This window comes from Athene noctua, chromosome 2, assembly GCF_965140245.1.
Source record: "Athene noctua chromosome 2, bAthNoc1.hap1.1, whole genome shotgun sequence".
NCBI lineage: Eukaryota > Metazoa > Chordata > Aves > Strigiformes > Strigidae > Athene > Athene noctua.
The window spans coordinates 13,827,823-13,852,287 of NC_134038.1; the positions used below are offsets into that span (position 1 = coordinate 13,827,823).

The 24,465-nt window shown below is 41.0% G+C and overlaps 2 protein-coding genes across 3 annotated transcripts in view; one reads left to right on the forward strand and one right to left on the reverse strand.

Moving 5' to 3' along the window:
- Nucleotides 1-7,544, reverse strand: part of TBC1D31 (TBC1 domain family member 31) — a 22,994-nt gene extending 15,450 nt beyond the window's left edge. The window contains exons 1-5 of the mRNA XM_074901130.1: nucleotides 7,354-7,544; nucleotides 5,381-5,527; nucleotides 4,699-4,814; nucleotides 2,668-2,846; nucleotides 1,936-1,982 (exon numbers count right to left, since the gene is read on the reverse strand). Coding sequence (XP_074757231.1) covers nucleotides 1,936-1,982; nucleotides 2,668-2,846; nucleotides 4,699-4,814; nucleotides 5,381-5,527; nucleotides 7,354-7,430 — 566 coding nt within the window. The 5' untranslated portion in view covers nucleotides 7,431-7,544. The remainder of the gene's footprint in view (nucleotides 1-1,935; nucleotides 1,983-2,667; nucleotides 2,847-4,698; nucleotides 4,815-5,380; nucleotides 5,528-7,353) is intronic.
- A 488-nt stretch (nucleotides 7,545-8,032) lies between these two features.
- DERL1 (derlin 1) lies at nucleotides 8,033-23,744 on the forward strand. 2 transcript variants are annotated; one of them, XM_074898485.1, is made up of 8 exons: nucleotides 8,033-8,360; nucleotides 9,992-10,103; nucleotides 13,358-13,422; nucleotides 15,604-15,630; nucleotides 17,637-17,732; nucleotides 18,430-18,482; nucleotides 19,649-19,759; nucleotides 21,067-23,744. In XM_074898485.1, the coding sequence occupies exons 1-8, from the start codon at nucleotides 8,208-8,210 to the stop codon at nucleotides 21,203-21,205; spliced, it is 756 nt and encodes a 251-aa protein (XP_074754586.1). In that variant the 5' UTR covers nucleotides 8,033-8,207; the 3' UTR covers nucleotides 21,206-23,744. The 2 variants fall into 2 exon arrangements, with proteins under 2 accessions (XP_074754586.1, XP_074754587.1); XM_074898486.1 differs by having other exon boundaries at nucleotides 19,709-19,759.
- The last annotated feature ends 721 nt before the right edge of the window (nucleotides 23,745-24,465 follow it).

A 24,465-nucleotide genomic window follows, 5' to 3' on the forward strand; every position in this document is an offset into this window, starting at 1 on the left:
ACAAACCTTTATCTGTGTTATTCTTATCACTGTTAAACTGTCTTGTGGAGCTTTCTGATGAGCAACAGAGAGGACGGAATATAAATGGTAGGAACATGAACCCAGGAGCCAGAGGGGATGAGCCAGAACTGCTCACTGAGCAACTGCTTGTTGCATCTTCTACAAACTAGCTTCAGCATTCAAATAGTACCAAGAACCTGCACATGCACTCTGTGAAGCACTCCTCTTTAAACTCCTTAGTTTTATGTAAAATAAAAGTAAAAAATACTGTAGAAAGTTTAGCAATGTATTCTCCAACTATGAAATGCAGATTTTACTGTGAGGATGAACAAAGATAAAACCAAAAAGCTTGTAAATGTATTTTTCAGTTATTCTGAACATGTTTATTGTTTATATGTAATGTCTTTTGATAAGAAAAAGAATTGGATTATTTACATTTTTGGATATCATCAGATACATTCTTCCATAATGATAAATTATTGGTTTAGATCAGAGGTTCTATTTTGTCAGAAGCACATGCAGCGTCAGCAAATTCCCTCTACCTATTAATTTTGAAGGTTAAACTGAAAATGTCTTTTGGTATCTGAGCATTGAGGGACTACCTGAAGTACGCACTGGCTGAGATTAATACTAAGTACTACGAAGTTCAGAGTTTTGGTCTGAATGGTCTTCACAGCCTTGAAAATCTGTAAATCTGGATACATGGGATGGGATTCATCTTGCTGAATGTTAGTGACTGAAAGTTGGATATTCAGGCCAAATTAGTCACTTGACAGTGAGCAAAAGTTACTGTGGGGAAAGAGTCACCTCACCTACCAGTCATTTATCTTCAGACAGTCTGAGCTGCCTGTCCTCCTTCAGGGTCCCTGAGGAAATCTAGACAATGAATTGAGAGCAGATGCCTATCATGCAGATGGATGAAGTTTAAATTTTAGTAAACTGGAGTACTGAACAATTCCTCATTTTCTGCTTTGTCCTAGAAAATTACCACAAGGTAGTCACAAGCAGCTGTTGAATAAGCAGTGATGCTTTGAAAACAGTCATTATAGATGTCTTCTTAGCTATTCTTTGTCATTTTTTTCACCTGCTATTCTTACAGTGTGCAGCTCAGTCTCTGTCTTTTTAAATGAGCTTTGTTCCATAGCAACTTAACAGAAAGTGTATGTTGGAGTGCAGCTGGGCTTAAGTAAAGAGACACCAAGAAGTACACCGCAGAGATTGGTGTGACACTACTATGATGGCTCAGATAGCAAGTAAGAACCCAACTTTGGACAGTGAGTGTCAGGGCTGTGGTCTAATAATAAACCTGCTCTTTAATAAAGCACATTATATGTCTTAAATCACAGCATGGAAGTATTGTTTCTATTTTAAAGACAGGAAAATGAAATCCAGATAAATTGGATTACTTGCATAATGTCCTATCAGAAATGGTAGAGCCAAACCGAAAGTTTGATTCTCAAACAGTGATTTTTATTTAACCACAGTCATTACTATTTGCATTTAAAGGTTGCTTTCATACTGTAGCATCCTGATCCTATCAAATTCCAAGAGCCATTTATCAGTAACAAGCCTCTACACATAGCTGACAAGAAAAGATACTGAGCAGTAGTAAAATCTCATCCACTAAAGAAATGCAGTCATCTTTGGAGAGAAAACATGGTAATTATTTTAGAACCATGCACTACACAACAGTTTTAATAAAACAAAGAAACAAAAATTTCTGCCTGATTTTCCACAGTAATTGCTAGGTGACAAGATTTCTGCCTGACCAAGAACACAGCGAAGACACTTAAATGAATAGCCTTGTTCTCTGCAAAATCAGCATGGCATTTTAGTGACCAGCCTGACCAGAACTTCAGTTTGAAGTGGTGTTTGTAAGACTTTTCACTGCAGGGCAGCACATGTGTAAGCAATGCTCAGGTACTGCGTCAGTACTTTCTGTAGTATTTGCCGAAGTTTGACATTTGGTGGCGCAGGCAGACCTGTTTAAAGCAGCATAACGCTAAGAAAGACCTATTTAAACCACTACCTGACACAAACAGGCCATCCTTCTCATCCCGTGTTGTTCCAGCGTAAAGTGTCTGTGCAGCAAACTGAAGCAAAGAAACCACTAGGCTGAAAAGCAGCAATTTCTTTTTGCTGAGTTACTTTTCAGCTTTGTTTGTTCCCACATTCAGTGCTTAGTGTGCATAGAAGGAAGAGAAGTTTTGGAATAAGCAGCTGAATGAGGCAGGTGGTGGTGACTGTCTGAAGTTACCATTATGATGCCAAAACTGTTTTTTTTAGCAACACCCTTAAATACCAGTATCATTCAGGTTGTAATCAATCTCCAGAGGTTCTCTAAACCCAAACCCAGGTCAAAGCAGGGTCAGTCTAGAAGACAGTTCCAACTTCCTCAGGTTAGTCAAAACTCAAGTTTTGAGTATCGCTAAAGATGGACGTTTCTTAAAAGTTCCCTAGAGGATCTCTGGGATCTGTCATGATCCAGTCATGATTCCAGTGGTCTGGGTGACATAATAGGATGACAGTTAAGGAGATATGCCCATATAACATAGAAAAAATTCAGTTGTATTTTAAAAATTATTTTCAAGTACTGTGATTTTAATATGCGGTGTTAGTCCTACTGAGGTATGCTTGTTCACCCTTTCCCAATTGCTCTTTACTCACCTTCTGTATACCCACAGACTGATGAACATTCAGTTTTCTTTTTCTTTGAAAGGTGTCCAAGTCCCACAGTTGTGCTGTATCAGTGGATGTAGTGATGGCATACCTGCCCGAGCCATGGACAGAGATAGAAGACACTGAAGAATCATGTCCCTTCATCCAACTAACTAGCTCCTTGGTTTCTGCAGGAGTTAATAAAAAAAATGAAAAGGATATGAAAGTCATTCAAAGTGAAACAACTACTACTTTACTCTTTATTGCCAACACTATGCCGTGAAAGACTTTTAAGCATACCTAGCACATGACTATTTACCATCACAGCCCAACAAACACAGAACAAAGGTACCAGTCTTCATATAGCTATTATACCTTAGAGAAACATAACCATATCGTCATCGTCAAGTAACAGATTTCATAATTTATTCTCAGTTCTACACAGAAAGCCAACTTGCACAGACTTGTTCAATTTAGCCTAAGAATCAGTCTTCAAAAGTAATGAACACTGTGATCAGATTAAGTTCAGTTTCATTGGCAGATTTTTCAGTGTGAACACCCACAGTAATCTCTAGAAGTTGAGACTGAATGCTCTAGTTGGAACTCTCCACTTGTTTCTACTTGTGGACACTATGTATGAATGATTATGCAGCTATTTACAGGTGCAAGGAAGAAAGGTTTAATGACAACAGGCTATGACTATAGAAAGGCACAGTCAGAAAAGTAACACCTCATTAATTCTTTTAGAGTCCAAAACATTTTTATGCTGTGCATACTAAGGAAATGGTTCCTCTGACTACACTGTCTCCCACTTGTGACGGCATGACCACTAATCTTCCCACAGGAACCAAACTGTATTTGTGGCAATTACACTATTTACGTTGGGTAGTTTGACAGCCCACGGGGTGGTTCCAGCTGACCTACTGCTGTGGTGGCATCAAAGATGGGAAATGGCTATAAAGCAACTTATAAAGCCTAAGTCAAACTTTCTGCTGTACTTACAGTCAACTGAGTGCTTAAAGCTATTGTCACCCGGGAGGATGACATGGGATTATAGAGTATGGCTTCTAAAGAAGGGGATGCAACCTGCCAACTAAGTACTAATACACCTCTAAGGATAGTTCACCAAATACTAACTTATGTGAACAACATTTATATTTTTAAACATTCTTCTGTATGACTTGGTATATGGAACCAGCACTATATAAACATGCAGGACTCTGGAATAATGAAGATTTCTCTAAGTGCATCCAAATTCTAAGTTTGGTTTTACTGTGGCTGACAGGAGGAGAAAAAGCATAGAGGATTTCAGACCTTAACTCTCACTCTTCCTCTATTTTGGGAAACAGTGAGTTACATCAAAATCTTCACTGGTAATATCAGACTCAAACCCTCAAATTGCAGATGAATGATTCCCATGGCTTTTTAAAAAGATTTAAATCCAGATGTTATGAGACACTACAACTTGTACTTTTTGACAGGTTAATTTACAAAGAATGAATTAACAATGCCTTTCACCATTTAACTTCTTATCAATATACACACAGCTGGCCTGTGACTTTAATATTAAATATGGCTTTTGAACAAGGATACACATCTTCTTGTACACTCAAAAATATTGACAGTTCTTGTAGTGTATATAGTCACTTTGTTCAAATATTTTACTGTAAATATATTTAATAACTGGTTCAGTTTCAAACTAACATACCATTAGCTGATTTTGGTTTGATTTTACATAGAGTACCTCATTCTAAGCAAACATATATGGAATTACTTAAATTTAACATATGTAATTGCAATCATGTGCTAGACTTCAGTTAAGCAGACACCTGTATGACTCTGTGGGAATAAGAAACTTTGACAAAGGAAAGGGTTCATTTACTCACCGGACTATAACCCACATGGGCCCAAACTTTTCTTTTTGGCATGAAATACACAGTAAGATTTCCAGAAAAAAAACCTTAAAAATTTGAGATCAAAATTAAAAATATATAGGTTTTCATGGCAATCCAGATAGTAAGCCTTTACATTTCTCCTTACCTGTATCAAAGCACTTAATGGAATAATCTGCCAAAGCCACCAGGAATTCTGTCTTTCTGCGAAGATTAAATGCCAAAGCAGTGCAAGCCTGCATTGTTCGCTGAACAAGGTTGAACCTATTTAAAAATACACATTCTCATTGTGTTAGGAAACTTTCGTTCATAATGTCAAGTGAAGTAATAACTTAATTAGTTTTGATATATATCACTGAGACAATAAAATATATTAACTCAAAAGGAAGGAGCAAATAATATCTAATAATAAATCAAAAATCCGTATTAATATTTTAAAAGTAGTGTGAAATTGAAAAGACTGATTAATCTATTTCTGCAAATGACAATACAATGTCTAGTTTATTGTAATTCATGGCTCATTATTAATTGATGGTTATTGTCCAAAGAATAACTTTTTGTAGTAGTATTTAAATTCTATGACATTGCTGTCTGTTCAGTTGACTTACAAACTTCTGATCTTTTGAAGCAGTTAAACTAATAAAATACTATTTAGGGAGCATACATGAGAGCTTGTAGTTTCAGCTCTGAGGAAACTGGCATCTATTTCCACATTCATGGAAAACTGAGGGTTAAAACCAGACCTGTGGTATGCTTTCCAGGCAAGTTCCATACCCCTGAATGTTACAGATGTTAAGACAATTAAAATGTCTTGATACAAATATTCTTACCTGTTTCCATTCAAGTCAAAAACATATATATTCCCTTGGTGGTCTCCAGCGAGTAGAGAATCTCCAGAACTGTCAAAAGCCACATTCAGAAAGTGTATTGTCTTTGAATGGTATCCTTTGACACTATGAATTATATTTACTATAACTCTGTGAAGAAAGCAAGCAAAACAACCATGCTTAGAATTGCTTTATTATGATGTATTTCTCCAAGATCTAGGATTAAAATGTTCCTAGCTTATGGTTTTACAATTCTAATTATTCATAGTGTTCTATAAAAAAAATAAATCTTCTTCCATGAAAAGCACGTATTTCTAATATTAGAAATATACTAAACAAATGAGGTTATTCACTATGTCAGAGACATGTAAAGAAGACAGGGGAGATCAACCATTCACAATCCTTTTCTGTGACTTCTGTTACCTGATTTTCATTTACGTTATTAATGAATAACACTAATGTATGTGCTGATGGAAGCCCAATTCAGCACTCAGCAAGGAAACTGCTCTTCATTATCACTGTAAAGAAACACACTTAGAAAAGCGAGAAGCTATGAATTACTGTAAGAAACCACATGGATTAGATGTGGAGGGAGGTAAGTTTTAATGCCACTTCTTTCCAGTCAGTGTTCAAAAGCATGAAGAAAGCCATTCTTGTCATTATTTAGCCAAGATATTATGGAACAAAGTTGATGTTTTTTCACATTTTATCCTTGTACCACGCTGTCAGCATAAAATGGAGCCAGATGCAGAACCAAAGACCATGTGCAGACTAAGCTGTAAGAAGGTTTTTCCCAGAAGGAAGACATTCAGATTTGGGAGATCTGCTACTCCTGGATTTTTTGGCTAACACTGTGCAAACTAATTACTTTCTATCATCACTTGGATGTAAATTCAAACTAAATATCTAAAACTGTACGTGGTATTGGCAGGCTGATTAAAGACTGCAGGGTACCTGCAGAATACTCTGACCATGGTTACATGAGATGCTAATCTGAGACACCAGTTTCTAAGAGTACAGAATATGCAACCCAGCACTTGCATGCAACTGTTGGTGTATGTTACAAAGTGTGAGTGAATACTTTAAGAAGGGCTATGCAGCCATGGTACAGACTAGAGAAAAAAATAATTGCACCTCACTCTGTTAAGCCAAATTTTTACTGCAATAAAAGGGAAGGGCCATAAAAATGAAATTAGAAAAATGTTAAGCTATTTTAAACTATAATTAAAATTTAGTGATGTTAAGGTCTTTAACGTCACGAAAAATCCCACAAGCAAAGTATGACTTCTGATTCTAAAACCACCCTGAAACGTAAGCACTTATAGCGTAGTTATAGCATCGCCCAGGGCTTCCTCAACACTGCTCTCTGCCTTTCAGAAGTTCCTTTTCCACTAAACTAACACAGGAGAATTGTGAGAGGAATTAACGGAGCTGCATCGATTCCTCAGGTCAAACACCACTGAGGTACTCCAAAACAGCATTCATACTGCTGCTTTTCAGCTTGGGCTTGACAGTATTTTAACAGTATTTCACATTCTAATTAAACTCTGAGAATTCACCCAAGGTATTTTGTTCAGCACATTTAAAACCCAAACCCCTAAATTGGGTAAGTGCCTAGCCCTTGCCCAGCCAAGCTGTGAGCGCCTCTGAGCATGGAGGTTTCACAGCCTTCTTGGGGATCTGCTTCACCTTCAACGGGAACGTTTTTCCCCGTTACCTAAGCGGGCATCCCCGGGCCTGCCGAAGCTCAGGTGGGCTCTGTCTAGTCCTGCCCCCTCCACCGCCTCCCGCGGCGGGCAGCGCGATGCTCTCGGGCTGCCCACTCCCTCCCTCGGCCTCTCCCGCGCGGCGCGGCACCGGGAAGGGCCACGGCTGCCGCCGGTCCGGCACCGAGTCCCAGCTGCGAGCTGAGGCGGCGGCGCTACGCGGGACCGACCCTGCCCCGCCGCCGTCCCGCGCCCCGCGGCGGCCGTTACCCCTGCCGCGCCGCCGGGCGGGGCTTGCGGTGCCAGATGGGGCCCTGCTGGCGGCTGCCCAGGTCGGAGCTCTCCATCCTCGGCCCAGCACCACCGCTCCCGCGCTCGGCCTCTTCCCTGAGGGCTCCTCCAACGGCCGCCGCAGCGGGGCACGCCGCAGCCACGGCGGAGCCCACTCCCGCCTCCCCGACGGCGAGCAGCGGGGAGGAGGCGGCACCTTCCCCCCCAGCTACCGGCCTGCCGGGAGCGGAACCGCCCCCCGGGGCCCCGCCGCCTGACGGGAGTTGTAGTTCCCCTCGCGGGCATCGCGCGGGGCCAGGGAGGGAAGAGGGGGTCGCAGCCGGTAATAAATAAAGTGGAGGCCACGTCTGGTAAACCCCCATATTTTTATAATATAATGTCGCGTCCTATGAGGCACATAGTTTTATAACACAATGCAGTGGGACGTTTGGTAAATTTTTTTTAGGTTCTCGCAAGTGCAGGACTTATTGCCGGTTCAATCTTGTTACCAACGCCCTCGCGTCGTTAAACACAGCCCCGGGGAACGGGGCCGGCTGCAGGCCCACCCGCGGGCACGGCGGCACCGTCACCCGGCAACGGCGGGTCGCGCCCCCCCCCCCCCCCCCGCCGCGGAGGCGGGACTTCCGGCGCTGCCGTTGTCCCGGCGGCCGAAGGGGCGTGGCCGGAAGTGGCGGCGGCTCGGCCGAATTCGGCGGCGCCACGTCTGGCTCGGGGCTCCCCTCCCTGCCCGGGGCGGCGGCGGAAGCAGCGGCTGGAGCGCGGCCGGACTCTCGCCTCTCCCTCAGTGGTCGGCTCGTAGCGAGGCCTCGGCGGCCGGGGGCAGCAGCGGCGACATGTCGGACCTGGGGGACTGGTTCCGGAGCATCCCGCTGATCACCCGCTACTGGTTCGCTGGCTCCATCGCGGTGCCGCTTATCGGCAAGCTGGGCCTCGTCAGCCCCGTCTACCTCTTCCTCTGGCCCGACGCCTTCATCAACCGCTTCCAGGTACGGGCCGCACTACCAGTCCCGGTGTGCCCTGCGGCGCCCGCGCCGCGAGAGAGCCCGGTCCGGGTGCGCTCGGCATTCTGGGAGTTGTAGTGCGCGGCGGCGGGCTGCGGGGCTGCGGGTGGGCGCTGCCCCTCCGCTTGCCTCCGCCGCGCTGAGAGGGAATCGCGCACCGAGGCAGCCCCGAGGAGTAACACAGATCATGTCCAGCGGGAGGCCGGGCCTGCCTTCCTGCTTAACCTAGATAAGGCCCGCGAGCTTGGGCCCGAGTCTAGCTAGTACTCTGCTTCCGCAGGCCCCAGGCTCCTCAGCAAGGTGACACAGGGCCCCTGGGTGAGCCAGAGAGGGCTGTGGCCCTTGATAGGCCCTGTAGTTCGTCTTGTGTCTCAGTCTGGTGCCTTTTTTGCCTCAGTTTTTAGGGGGAGTTGTTCTGTCTGGCACTGATGGTTGTGCCAAGGAACTCTGTAATCATAAAACCTGTGGCAGTGACTTCAGGTGACTTGCCTGGTCTCTGTTGTGCGATGGGTGGGCATGACTTTGGGAACAGGGGTTACAGGCAGGTGTGCAACCATCCTCAACTGAAGTGACTCTGTAGATACTAAGGCAGAGCTAAAAAAGTGCATCTTTTGCATCTTCTTGCCTGGAATTTGAAAAAGCTTGTGTTTGGGATTGTCAGATTCTGTGTCTAGGTATGACTGACATAAAAAACTTAACTGAAATTCTGAGGTTTCAGGTGTATAGTATCCGTTTCTGGATGCATTAGCAATATCCAAAGGTGTCACAAACTGAACATAGTCTTTTCCTTGCACTGGGAGGTTACAGGTTCAGTGTTTTGGTATGCAGGTGTGTAGGGGGAGAGCTCTCATGGGATGAACTGAAAATGAAAACAAAGGAAAAGATCCCAGCCTTTCAATTTCTGTGTGCTCATTATATCTTTGGTGAAAAAGACAGAGTGCAAAAAAAAGAAAAAGATAGCTCTATCTGTAGTTTGTTTCATGTATTGTCTCCAAAATGTAGTAGCTTGAAACAACTGCTTTTTGCTCTAGTTCTGTTATTCCTTCTGGAACTGTGATGTTCAGGACCCAAATACTCTATTTGGAAATGTTGCTGGTTAAAGAGCTCATTCATAAATGGCCAGACATTTTCTGTCCTTGCTGCATGCTGCCATGCGGTTGGCTGTGCCCAATATTGATAGCGGGGAGACTCTACAGAATTCTCAGAATAGCATGTGCTGTCTGGAACGGCACACTAAAGGCCGTTGTGTGAATTCCTTGGTCTCTGTACAACAGGTAAGAATGGATTCTGTATGGATGCTTTTAAAACAGGGTAGCATCCTTGCAACCATTTTCCTTTTGCACTGCCCTAAAGATTCAGTACTGTGAAGATGTGATGGAAATGATCTGGGAAGTTGTGTGTGATTTCTCTTGTAATCCTAATAGTTTTGCTTATCAGATTTAAAAAAAAAAAAAGCAACTGTAAAAGCTGCTGAAGCAGCAGTAACTGATCCTTGAGCTGTTTTTAATCTCCTTCTTGATCTTCCAAGTAATTGATAACAAATTAAAAGAAAAAAACTGTGCATATGAGTTCATTCTACAGTATATAAATATATCTTTCTCTTTTGATCTGGGCAGATCTGGCGGCCGATAACTGCAACTTTCTTCTTCCCGGTGGGACCGGGAACAGGATTTCTCTATTTGGTGAATTTGTATTTCTTGTATCAATATTCATCACGATTAGAAACAGGTATGTTATCCACTAAATTGTATGCACATGGTGAACTCTGACGGAGGCAACGCATTGTCAGATAGAGAGCTTCTGTTAGGAATGTTTGTGGCGATGGAGTTGTGGCCGTTTCAGACAGAATCATGAGAAAGATGCCTCATCTCTGTGCCTGCTTATGTTGGTCAATGGGAGATGGCTCTGGAAATGGGTTTTCTGTGACTGGCTCCTTCCCTTTAGCAGGGAGCCTTTCTGATTTGGATCTGCACTTCATACTTCTTTCAGTGGGAGGGCCTGGTGCTTTTAGTCGTTGGATTTCAGAAAATGAAGGATAGACACTAAAAGATGATAGATCTGGGGTTTTGTGTCTGATGTCCTTTTACAGGGAAAGATGGTAGAGCATATGTAATAATGAGTATATCCATCTTGAGAAAATAACAATGTCAGTTTTTCCTTTTTTTAAAAGACAATGATGCTTACCTGTGTTATTCTGACCGTTATGTTGAATTGAGAGTTACCTTGTACAAATGAAGTGTACCCCTCTGTCAAATAGAAATGTGAAAAAGTTAAGGAACTAGATTTTCAGTTGGGAGGAAAAATTAAGAGTGGAAGAAAGGAGATTAGGTAATGGATCATTTATCTCAGAAAAGAGATTGTTGTTACAAGGTAGCTTCAAAACTGGTTTCATTTTGCATTGCACAGTTCATTAAAGCTAGACAAAAATATCTTCAATGGAAGTAAATAATTAAAGTATTTGCAAAACCAAGCTCCTTCTGAAAGCCTTTGTGAACAAGAATTTCACTGTAGTCCTAATGGAGTCTTAGAACTGATGGTATAAGTGGAAATGCATTGCAAGGTGATGTTTGAGAAGTCCCATGACAGAGATCCCCAGTAAACCTGTCATTCAGAAAGTGTTGTGGAATCTCTTTTAAGTCATAAGCAGAGTAGCAGGGAAAGGAAGGAGTGGTGCCAGATTGTATTTGATTGTTTTCTTAGTGAAATTTAGTAGTAGTTTAATAGCTAGAAATGATTCCTCCTTCACTTTGTGACTCTCTGCAGTAGATGAGGAACACCTGAGAGTACTAGCAGTTATGGTGTTCTACTGTGCAAAGCTGTGTGTAGTAAGAGTTCCTGATTAATATATAATGCAAATTATAAGACATCACTGCTTGCACCATATACTTACAAAATGCTCTAGTTGTCTATGTGGTGGCAGAAGTCTCATGGAAGAAGGTCAATTGTTTCAGCAGTAAATTGACATTCCTGCTGTGCACACATCTGGATTTTGAAACTGGGAAATTAGCTATGCTGTGTGAATCAATGCATTTCTTTTATATTACAGTCATTTTTCTGGCTACAGATGAAATTCTTGGTTGGGTTGGTCCTTCCTCTACGAAAAAGGCTGCGAGTGGGAGGTGTAGAAGTTGCTGATATGTTTACAGGTGGAAATCAGTGTAGGTCTAGGCCTCCTTTTGTCTGTGAAACTGAGGAAATGAAACATCTATTTTGAGGGCTGTACAGGGTTTTTGAGCATACACTGGTGTTACATGCTAGTTTCAAATTTAGCTGTCAAAAGTATACATATTTTTTTTACTGTGTTTGTGCTTTCCTCACAAGCTGACCTCTAGCTTCCTGAGGAAAAGGAGATTGATGTGTTTTTGTTTTGTTTATGTTGGAGAATAACATAACAAATATCAACAGAGAAAGCAGAACATGCAGAGTTCACTCCCCAGCAGTACAAATCATCATGAGTCTGCAGCTCTTGTCTGATGATTATACCCCGTGCCCTACTGAAGGACCCAGTGGGCTAGAGCTCACCTTGACACTCTGCTGAGCTTTTTTGCAGTCTGTAGCTTAGTTTTCTTAGATATTTGTGGAAAGTCAACTTAATTTGTCTCATATTCTTGTTAGTAATCTCTTAGATAATGAGAAGTGAAAAACTTTAAGGGAATAATATCTGCTTTGTTTTCTTCCTATTCTGGAGGAATTCCTTTGCTGGAGTTTCTACAGGGTTGGTCAGCTTCCCCTCTTTATTTGTGTTAATTTTTTGTATGGCAACAATAAGGAGAAAACTCCAGTTTATGTAGTTCTTCAACTTTAAAACTTGCCTTCTTCAACTTTAAAGCTTTCCAAAAGATTTTTCAAAGTTGTTATTTTTTCCTCCATGTCATGTAACTTGCATAGCTGAACCTAAATAATAAACTTGAAATGCCCAACATATAGTTTTGTTTTACATAGGCTGAGTTACTCTAGTTATTCTAGAAAGATAATGCTTAAAAGTAGATTTTTCTTTCTTTAAATTTTTGGGGACATGTGAAGTAGTTGTAGGAAGCCAAAGAGTGCTAACATTAAGCAGTGGCCTTATTTCTAGGCATTTTGATGTTTAATTATTAGCATGTAATTGAGCTTGTTCATGATGAGCTGTGTTTGTCACTGTGTGGTTTGGGTCTGTTTCAGCAGTATTCTCAGGCTTTCCTTGCTTGCATGGAGCTATATGAAAGTTGACAGGAGTCTGTCAGGAGTTAAATTTTTATGTTTGTAAGGAGTTGTTGGGGTTTTGTTTTTTAACCCTTATCTCTGCCAGGTCCCAAACTTAACTGGGCATCTAAAGATAATTTCATTTAGTATGACCTGCAGGGAATGTTACTTTATTGTTTTTGTTTCCACTGTCCTTTAAAAAATTTGACACATATTTGAAATGGGACATTAGGCAAGCAGTTCAGCTTAGAAGAAGGAACAGAATGCACTGGACATGTGTACCTTCCTTGTCATGTATGTTAATTTTTCTGGAGTGTAAAAAACTTGTATCTCTTGAGTCTGACTCAATGATGCAAAGAGGATGCAATTTGCCTAAGTAAGGACTGGTTTTCACATGACTTGATCATTAAACTTGGTGTCTCTGCTTTTGCTGTACAAGTGTGTTTCCTTACTGTGTGCTTCTAACTGACAGCCTCTTTTGAAGGATGGGGTCCAACTCCATTTTGAACTCTTATGAAGTTAAAACTACTTATTTGCAGAGTTAAAGTGTGTTCTTTTTTAAGTAGCGATGCAGTTTGAGCACTTCATGTCTTAATGGCTGAATGTCTTATTTTTCTGTCTGTAGGTTGTTCTGTTACAAAGCTTTTTAAAATTAAAAAACCTAAAAATCATAAATAGTAGACTGCATGTAAGTAATCTGTTATTAGCTGAGCTTTTTTTAGACTCCCAAAAAGAAAAATAAAATCTTAATTTCTTTTGAAGATTTCAGTACCTTTCCTAATAATTCTTTTTATTTACAGGGGCTTTTGATGGAAGGCCAGCAGATTACATGTTCATGCTCCTGTTTAACTGGATCTGCATTGTTGTATCCTTCTCATCATCAAACTTTTAGTACGTTTCTTCTGTTTCTGCCTGAAATATGTTCAAAGACCAGGTTTTAGTAACTAACAGTTTTAAAATGCAGCAAATATTCACAGGTGAGTTCTCCTGTAAAGGTAGCGAGAGGCTTGCAGGGAGAATACTAATAAATGTGCTAATACAAGTATGTAATCTGGGGACTAGAGTTCTGCTTACATAAAGCTCAGCTCGTGCTGTATGAGTGGCTGGGGTGTTTGCTGTATTGATTCACGTAGTCACTTGCCTGGATTGCTGCATGGGCTAAGAGTGAATTTAGTGTGTTTAAGATGCTGTGTGCAAATAGGTCTGATCTCTGCCATTCCCTGACTTGAAAATTCAGGTACCTCATGGAGAGATCCTTTACCTGCTGGGTACAAGTCAGCTTGACTTTCACTGCTGTAAAGCATTGTTGTTATATGTGCGCTGTGCCAGCTTCCTGAAGAAGCTGGGCTTTTTGGTTTGGGAATGTTGGGAAACAATTTTTCCATGAGCTGTGCTGTTCTGCCTGCATTTTCTTTTAGGTCTTGGATACAAAACTTGGAGGAGTTGTTGATAGACCACGTAGTTGTGCTACCATTCAGAGGGAGCTTGAGAGGCTGGAGAAATGGAAATCTTATGAAGGAATCTCATGAAATTCAGCAATGGGCTTGGGGGTCTTGCTGGACACCAAGTTGGCCATGAGACAGCAATGTGCCTGTGTGGCAAAGGGGGCCACATTTGCCAGCAGGTTGAGGGAGCTGATTATTCCTGTCTGCTCAGACCTTGTGAGACATATGGGGGCTGCATCTAGCTCCAGGGTCCCAAGTGTGAGAGAGACCTGGACATACTGGAGTTGATCCAGTGAAGGGTCATGATGGTGATTAAAGGGTTGGAGCATCTGTCACATGAGGAAAGGCTGAGAGAGCTGGGATTGTGCAGCCTGTAGAACAGGAGGCTCAGGAGTGTCTTATACATGTGGATAGATACCTGGGGGAAGGAGTAAAGGAAATGGAGCCAGACTTCTCTCGGTGGGACAACAGAGAACAGGCACATAATGAAGCACAGAAAATTCCATTTAAATGTAATAAAGATTCTTTACTGTAAGGGCAGTCAAACACACACAGATTGCCAAGAGAGGTGGTGGAACCTTCATCCCTGGAGATGCTCCCATTCTGTCTGGGCTGTTGCTACCTCTTTGTAGCAATTTGCAGTGGCACAGCATGTGGAAAAAAGGGAGCAGTGACATCAGTGTGAACCAAATACAGCCAGGAAAGCTAGTGTGTAGAAGTGCTGTCACCTGTATCAATAGGTTAATTTACCTCTAGTTGCATTCCACTGTATGGAGGGATTTACTTTTCCTGCTAGTCCTGTTGAGCCACAGCAGTAACTGAGAAAACAACCTGGGTTTAATGATGTTGTTAAGAAAACCATTCATTGTGTTTGCAAGCTGTTGGCTCTGAGCTATTAGATGAATCTGGTTGTGACTTGATTTTCAAACTGGTCATTTCTTCCAGTTGCTTGTTCCCTATATGATGTAAGGAGCAACTTGGATGCATGATCTGGGAAAATGCTTGGTGCCGTTTTATACACATTCATGAACTGTGAAAAGCATTCTGATCATGGCAAAATTCTTCATCAATTGTTTCTACTCAGCAGTTACAACAGTGAGTAGATTCTTTGGGTTCCAAAGTAGGAGAGTAGTATTAAAAGCCTGCATTGATGCATTTCAAGAAATTATTTATTTTCTATGACTCAATATATTGATTTTTTTTTTTTTATGATCTGGTATATCTTTAGTGAGAAAACTAAAATTTCAGTCTTAAAAAATAATGAAAGAAGCCAGCTGTTAATCTTGTAACATGCTTTTATGCAAGGACTGATAGTTTCATCATGGAGGGAAGGCCAGTGCATCCATCAGCCCTCGGGGTAATGACTTGGAGTGGTAGCTTGAGAGGCTACTGAAAAGCAGTTATTGAAGGTAAGCATGTAAGTCTCTAGATCACTGGAGATTTTTCATTTTTTCTAGTGGTTAACTTAATGCTACACAGGAACGCTGTTTTAATTTTAAACATTAAAAGCCTTTGCATGTGCTTTCAGTGTGTGTGCAGCTTCTTTTTGCTGTTCTAGTCTATCGGGTTTTGCTGTGTTTTCCTTAATGGTGCAATGACAGATAACTGGTTTGGCAATGGACATGCAGGTAAATGAGATGCAGTTTCTTAAGTAATAATCTTATGGAATGTACTGACTACTTAATGACTTTATAGAGAGCATTTATCAACATAACTGCAGAACATAGGCTAGGCTGGTTTAGTTTATCTCAAAATGGACTGCTGTGTGTGTATTGTTATTTTTTTTAGTTTGGGTTAGCCCCAGCTAACATCACAAGCCTGTATCTGACCGTGCCACTGCTAACCTAATTAAGGAGTCAAGGAGTGAAAACTGGCTCTCCGTGCAGTTAGGAAGTATTCAGGCCTTTACCAAACTGGACACAAGATGTCATCTTTGCACTGTTTCTTCTAATGAATGTGGATCTGCATTCTTTTTATCTAAAAATGATTCTTGGGTTCATTTCTCAATTTTGGTGTGCCTTTTACTTGCCAGCAGAAGATATTTTTGTGAAAAATGCAGCTTCAAATCAGAACTGTGAAGTGTAAAATCCTCACAAGAATTATTAAAATAGTGGTCTAAAGAACCAGTTTCAACGAGGTAGTTCTTATTTCTCCAAATATTAAGGGGGGGGAAATGGGGGAGTGTTTCCTGGGCACAACAGAGTACCAAATAACTGCTTGTCTTCAGCCTGCCTCTGAAGTTCTCATCATACTCTGTCCCTGACACCCAAAGCCTGCACCAGTATCTCTAATATTCCATACAGTATTGTCTTAGCATTTATTAGATGACTTACCAGGCTCCCCTGGTAGGCAAAAGTAGTGATAATGCATCTTCAGTCAGGACAGAGTTCTGTTAAGGGCTGTCCATAAGTTTGTCCTTAAACGTTTTTTGCTGTGAAGATGCCACAAAGTTCTTCAAAAGCATGCTGAAATCATGCATACATTGTCTGAATTTTAGACTGATTGTGTGGATCTATATCCTTTTATAAAGGTACTTTAAATGGTTTTATATCTGCATACAAAGTATAGCTTAAAAGAGATCAATTGTTTGATGTACAGATGTGTTTTTGTTAGAAATAAGGTTTTTTTGCTTGTGCTGGTTTGCTTGAAACTGAGAAGATAAGGTAGGGTAGCTGGGCCTCTATTCCCATGTCAAATACTTTCATAAATTAGATATTATTTTGTTTTTCCAGTAAAATAAAAATGGTTTTAATAAAGATGCTAAGGTTTTGTGTGACGAGTCAGACTGCTGGTGCACTGTAGGGCTCGGGGAAGGCTGGACTGATGCCGATGTGCCAGCTTTAATGTGAAACCTGTTGAATAGTGGCACCCTTGAAGGGATAAGTTTTAACCTCTCTTCCAAACGTGAGCTGGCTCGTAGTGTTAAACCAGTTCATGGAAATGTTGCTGGCACAGTCTGTCGTCAGTTCAGAAAGCAGCAAATAGCTAAAGCGGTGCTTTATATTTGTTTCACTAGGAATAGTCCAATTAGCTAACACACAGTCACAGTAAGGAGATACTTGAAACAGTTTCATCTCCTGGCATGGAGCGGGGATAAACTCTGAGCTCTACCAAGGTGGCTTTGCCAAGGCTGGCTGTGGTACTCTGAAATAGTGATTTACTGGTGTATCTTCCCTCTGTGGTGCTCTGAGGGGGACGTACATGGCAATTCCATGTAGTAACGCTTCATCTGGCATATTAGCTTAGTCCCAGATGAGTGTGTTTGGATTAGTCAGTGGAAATAATTGTGGCACAAATATGTCATTGACTCTGCTGTAGGTGTGCTACCAGCCAGCTGGGAGCAGAGGAGTTTGCCACAGCTGCTCTTGTTGCAGGTTGGAGCCCTTTGCTTTTGTATGGTCTTGAAAAAGAGAATGGCCGAGTAGGTTCTGTGCTTTGCTTTCTCAGTAGCTTTTGAACAGTTCCATGACACATGATGGCAAAGATTGTGGGGCAATCTTTAAAGATTTTGCTGATGTATCATGCTTACAAGCCATTTTTGAAGCTTATAGCTCCTGCTGCCTGTTTAAATTTCTTGGGCTTCTGTGAAAGTGACGGTAACTTTTTGCCTTTTTTTTTTTTGTTAACATTGCAGCTGCTGATGATTCCACTCATCATGTCAGTACTTTATGTGTGGGCCCAACTGAACAGAGACATGATTGTATCATTTTGGTTTGGAACAAGATTTAAGGTATGTCAGATGGGATATTGGAAAGGTTTCTGCTCAGAAGATGCACATGAAGGGAGTGAGGGGAAAAATATAGATGTTCTGTCTTATTAAAGGTGTCCCATGCTTTCACATAGCTATACACTCCTTGAGATGCACCAAAGACAAATTTCTTCATGATCTTCTCTGTGGTATCACTCAGTGTGTCTTTACTGAAAAGATGTCCTGACAACTGAAATTCATTGGTCTAAAAAGAGGAAAAAAATTCCTGATAAACATTAACATGGATAGAAGTTGAATGCAGTGACACCATAGTGACAAAATGTTGGTATTGTAAATTGTTCTTTCCTGTGTGACCTTGTCTGTTTCTGCCAGATCTTGTAGTGAAAACTCTTTTCATCATTGTTTCCAGACCATTTCAAAATCAGAAATGCTAGGGCTTTGTTTCAGATTTAAGCTTGCTGTGGAACATAGAGCAAAGAAGACGTATGTACTTGTAATGTTTAAATGGGTGTGATTTGTCTAAGAATGTTAGTGGTGGCTCAATTTGGAGTATCCTATCTTGTTAGGTAGAATCTGCTTAAGTTAATATATCAGGATTTGTGTAATGCCTAAAACATTGAGATTATAATCATGCTTATTAGTGCAGTGAGAAGTTGAGCAGGTTTATGTCCTTAACTTGTACTTACAACTTCTTTGTCTTCGTTGCATTCTTTTTCAGGCCTGTTACCTTCCATGGGTTATTCTGGGATTCAACTACATCATTGGTGGATCGTATGTATTTACTTATATGGCCAATTTGAAGTTATAAAAGCTTTTATAGCTGTTGAATTTATGCTGAATTTAGAAGCAATATTAAAATAAGAGGCTTAAAGCTGTATAATCTGACTGATAATGCTCAGTGTCATATGGTGGTCATTTAAGATAAAAGCAAAGAGATGTGCATGTGGGAACTAGAGAATATAGGTGAGGGGAAAGTAATAAGAATTCGGTTTATCTTCTCGCAAATCTGTGCATTAGACCTTTTCCTTACCAAGAGTAATGCAGAGTAAGGAAAGATGGCATACTGTATGACCAGTCATCATTACTGGTTTTAGAAACAAATTTAGCTTGACTCTGATAGTACTGTTACTTCTTTCCCTCACAGTCTTGCCCTACATGATTTTGTTTTTTTTTATCTTGTGGAACGGGGCAAAATGGCAATAACAAGCCCACAGAGTGCCATATGTTCACCTGCTGAATTTGTTGGTCTGTCTTGGGTTTCTTTGATTAAACTCTGTAATGCAGAAATCCCCTTTGTGCGTGGTCTTTCTCATTGCTGCCCTGCGTTGGCTGGGGCCTCTTGGTGCCGCTGTAACACCATTAGTGACAATAACAAGTTCTGTGCTTGATTTATAAAGGGAGATAGTACAGCAAAACCAAATTCCCTTTTCTGGCTGTGCTTCCTACTGACTCATCTGTCACTTGAGAAAACTGCTTGCTGTTAGATACCTGCTGTTTCTATGCATGACAGAAGATACTCAGGGGCCTCCATTCAGCAGTGTTTTTGCAAAATTGGGAACAAAACAGTTCAGTACAGCAGGAGACAGGTTGTCCAGCGAAAACAGCAGTAACTTCTCAAGCTCTGCAGACTATTGTTTTAGACACTAAGAGCTGTACGGTCTAATTCCCTGATGGTAAACAATTATTTAATTGCATTTTCTGTACAGACTGTAGAGAAGGCTTGGAAGGGAAGGTGGAACAACCTGTTGGTGTGTTGGCACTGAAGGTTGGCACTTCTAAAGAAGTGTTTGCAAAATGCTGAGGGAAGGAAAATTTTCTATGGCTCACGGCCCAGCAATGCCTGTGGCAGGTGAACAGTAGTAACTGGCAGAAGACGGTCACTCATTTATTTTCAGAGAAGACAGCAAGTAAAACAGTTCTCTTTTTTTGCCTTTCAGAGTCATCAATGAGCTGATAGGAAATCTGGTTGGACACCTGTATTTCTTCTTAATGTTTAAATATCCAATGGATTTGGGAGGAAGAAATTTTCTGTCCACTCCTCAATTCCTGTAAGTTGACTTTATTCTTTAGCTCACTCACCGTTTGGTTTAATTTTCTGTGTTGTTCATCAGATACGTATTTGCTGGGATTGTAAGGTGTAAAATACTTTGCTAAATCAACCTGCTTCAGACTATCATATTGACTGTGCTGCTGAGTTGTCAAAAATGTTGAGTTTCTTGTAAATGGCCAATGTGAGAATTCTTTGTTACCCTGATGATGGCTTGTGTCCTTCACCCATTCTTAAGAATGAGAGTAGAAGTCATAGTTCTGCTAGTGAATTGAGCTGTGGTAAAGAGAACTCTCTAACAATTATCACATGGTATAAAAAGAATTGTTTTCTCCTGTAAATGATCTTTTACCTGTATTTCCATGTATCATTACAGTAGCTACCAGTTCAGCAACCTGTAACAATAATAGGAGTCAGTTGTAGACTTGTTCAGGACTACAGTATGTATTCTGCTTTGCAGTCTGTACCAGTCACCTTGACTGAGACTGCAGGTCTTGTTTTCTGAAGTGCTTTTTCTTGTGGTCTGTTCATTGTTTTGGCACTGAAATACTACAATCAGAAGCCAGTTTGTAACTTCAGTTGCCCTTGCCCTCGTCCTTTTGGATTGTAAATCCTTTTGGTTGGACTAGATGATCTTCAGGGTCTTTTCCAACCTTGATGATTCTGTGAGTCTGTGATACTGTAGAGCTGAAATGACTCTGCATGGATGTCATCCCTTGCAAAATGCAAAAGCTGTATTTTAGGACACTCTATTTAGATGGTAGCCTAAGTTGAATGATAAAAGTCTTGTAGCTCTGATTTGCTCTGACCACATCACTTGAGCTTTGATTTCAGACAAGCCAGTTGCTTGGTTCTGTTTCCCTTAGTCTATTTGGTCCTCAGTTCCTCAGGAATGTTCACTTGGGGAGCAGCAAGATGGTTAGATGCTGTGGTAACAGGAGCTTTGCAACTATTAGAGAGAGAGAGATGCTCAGAAGTGATTTGGATTTTTTTATTATTTTCCCTGGGAAAAAAGGGAGAGATGTTAGGGGAATTAAGTTTGTATCACAGCGTTTTGTCTCAACAATTAGGGTTTTTTCCCTGTGTTTGGAGTATTGTATCTAATCTATCCCAGAGATGGAAGTTCCCCAGAATTCCCATTTCTCAATGTGCTGAGAGCTTAGATTTGGAAAGAATTCTGTGAAGTACTGTTGTGAAAAGCCAGTTTTATTTCAAAGTCTAGCAGCTAAAAGGAATTGCATGGAGAAGTAGTCTGGCATTTACCCCAAAGGTACAGCTGTTTCTCAAACTCTCTCCTTCTTGTCCTAGGTACCGCTGGCTGCCAAATAGGAGAGGAGGAGTGTCAGGGTTTGGTGTCCCACCCGCTAGCATGAGAAGAGCAGCAGAAGATCAGCAGGGTGGTGGAAGACACAACTGGGGACAAGGTTTCCGGCTAGGTGACCAGTGAAGAACTCCTGCCCTTGGAAAACAGCAACTCTTCGGTTTTAAATGGATGTAGAACTGATTCTTCCTGGTGCAGAGAATGCTTAAGAACTGAGCTCTCTGTAGTACTGTTGGATATAACTGATTAGAAAGAATGGTTCAAGAGAAAATTAAAAACTCCAGAAGGGAAAAATGTAGATCTTTCTCCAGGTTAGCCAGTAGTGTCCCAGTTTGATTCTGCCATTAAAAAAAGCCTTCTTTATACAGTATTGTCTGTCTGTCGCAACAGGCATCCATTATGCCATCTTGTTCCGTGATGTGATGGAACAAGCTAATGGTGTTCTGTCTCTCCTGGTACGTTAAATGCTTTGTTGACTGTGGTAAAGTAGGAATTCATTGTGAGGCAGATGGATCAAACTAACCCCAAGTTTAGGAAGCTGAATTTTTCCATAGCTGTGCTTAAGTCTCAGGGCCTTTGGAAGCATTTAAGTGATATCTCTGATGTATTCATAAAGCAAAGTGCAAATGTTTCATTTCAATTATTAAGCTGTGTTTGAGGGGAGTTTTTTCTTGCTGTGCAGCATTTGTCCTAGCTACTACAGCATGGGCTGGGCAAGGCTAAGGATAAGAGGGCTTCATTTGAAATGGCAATAACAGATATTCAGAGAATTGAAATCTCTGAAATCTTCGTGGCATGTTACAAGGCTTGCTCTGTTTAAACTGAAGTTGTCTGGTTTGTTTTTTTTTCCCTGAGATCTGTGAATTCTTGGCTTCAAGGTTTCTATTTTGATTGCAGAATTGGGTAGCACAAATACTACTTAAACTAGAAACGAAACATACCGTTGTGGTTAATGTAAAGGGTACTGACTGCAGCATTCTGTCTGTTAATTGAATTTTCAACTTTCTCTTAAAAGCTTTAAGACATCGAAGAATCAAAGGTGGAAATAAAGTTTTCCAGGGTCAAGACACAGTAGAACAGATTGCTTTACTACAGGACTCTTTCATTGTCAAGTAAGAAATTATGTACACTGTTTTAGTATCTGTACTTTTTTGGTAAAACTTTTTGATGTGGTAAAGGGAATGATTCTGTACAGTAGTTTTTCCTTGTACTGGGTTCCCGTGGGCAGAGCACAGGGCTAAGATGCAGGAAGCTGTAATGCTAGCTTGTTACTGACTCGCAGTATGGACTTGAGCAAACTTCTTACTTATTTCAGTTTTCCCAGCTGTAAGGAGGACTCATGCATCTCTCATAGCATTCTTGAAAAGTAGCTGTCCCCCACTCCCCTAGGTGGGAGCTGCTAGTGAGCAGTGTAAGGGTTAGGTTCACATAAATGACAACGCTTAAGCTAGGAACAGAATTACCCTAAGCTTAACCAAGACTTTTGGTTGCTTACTTTTTGTTTTATAGTTGGAGGAAGAAGAGCATCATCACTAGGATGAGATTCAGGTCTCTGACTGAATTTTCCTTTAGCATTCGTCTGTCTTTTTACTGGGTAGGTAGGGCACAGAAAACTGTTATGCCCCAACTTAGGTATCTCAGGTATCAGTAAGTAGGTGAAGTGAATCTGGACCAAAACATTTTTTCTTTGTTTCTTCACTAAACCTGGGTTCTGAAGGTTTAAAAACTTGTAAATAGTACATGATGTGAAACTGAGTGAAAAATAAGCAGTCAGACTGGAAGTTTTCAGCTGGCTTGCTTGAAAAAAATGCATGCTCCATTTCTTCACTGCAATTCAATTTTGTTGATTTGGCTCATGGGAAAGTGTGAAAAACTGATAATGATCATATTGTGTGCTTAGGTTTTACAGGAACTTGGAGTTCAGAAATCACCTGCCATTTTTGTCAATTTAGTGATGGCTTTTAAAGATGCTCTTGTCTCATTCTTTTTATAAAATGGTAGGTAGAAAAGAGGACTTGCAGTGCTGTAAATACTAATCTGTCATTGACCAACAGCTGGTATTTGATGCGAACTTGAAAAGTCCAAGAACCATCATTTTTATAGGAGTCATGATGAAGCTGGTCTCTTTAGTCATAGTAATATCACTGTCTCCAAAGCATTTGTCTTCATTTTGAGTCAGGACCTAACTGTTAAGTGAAGATGCAATTGTTTGTGACTCAGCTAAAACCCTGGCACAGTCAAATTGCAGATCGTCTTCGTAAAGAAGGCCAGAAGGAAGGCTTGAGTGGGAGGAAGCATGGCAAAAGTCATTGTCCTGGCTGAGTGCACTGTGCTAGGTCTTGCTTTCTAGTACATCCTCCTTCTCTAAATTAAGAGGAAAAGCTTTGCAAGGAAAATAGAATTCTGGTAAGTCTTAGCTTTTGAGCTGCTTCAGGTCAATTTACCTTCATTTATGGAAAATTCACTTCAGAATTCCATATTACGAGCTCAGTTTGTTCGTTTCTCATTTGTCACTTGACCTGAAGCACTGTCTGTCCTCCCAGCATACACTGACAATGGCAGTCTCTTGTTAAATGAGTACCTCCTTTCTTATTTTGTACAGATAATTTCCCTTTTTGTAATCAATTTTTGTTGGCAAAGTTTTAAATTAAAGTTTTAATCTCTGTTACTGTCTCTGTTTCGCTAAATCGTATTTCAGCTTAAGACAGGTCTTGTGATCTGCATGTCTCCAGGAAATGTCTGACAGCTGCAGTGTGACACCACCTCCTGCTGTTGATAAAAGTACTCAAGAAAATGACCTCCTTTTGGGTGGGAGTCTTGTCTTCTTTGATCAGTTGCAAAATCGTAAAGGCATTTTCTTTGTCTCTGTTTATCACCATGAGTTTTGACAGTCTGTGTCCTTCCTGGCTATTACCATTTTACAGCTTTTTTTGTATACTTGATCATTCATCCTTTATTGTCCTCTGGGAGGAAGTATCCTTCTACTCACGCTCCAGCTTTGTGGAACTGATAAGAGATCGCTTACTTTTCCACAGGTAAGCTTGGTATTCTGCAATACCCTCTCTGTCCAGCCAAATGTGCACAGCTGCCAGAATCCATTTGAGGGTTTTATCTCAACTGATTTGGAAACACACTGAGCATCCTCTGAATGACTTCTGGACCTCATCGTTCATCTGACTGCACTTTTCCTGTTTGTTAGCATAGAGACACCAAAGAAGATCATGGACTTGGTACATAAGGCACTGTGTGAATTTGTTGTGCTCATTGAACCTGGGAAGGCTTGGTCCATTCTAAATACGCCAGATAGAACAGCGTGGCAAGTGTCTGCCTTTCAGTTTTGCTGCAGCTGCGTAAAGAGTCAGCAGAAGAGCCAGGAATATGAAATC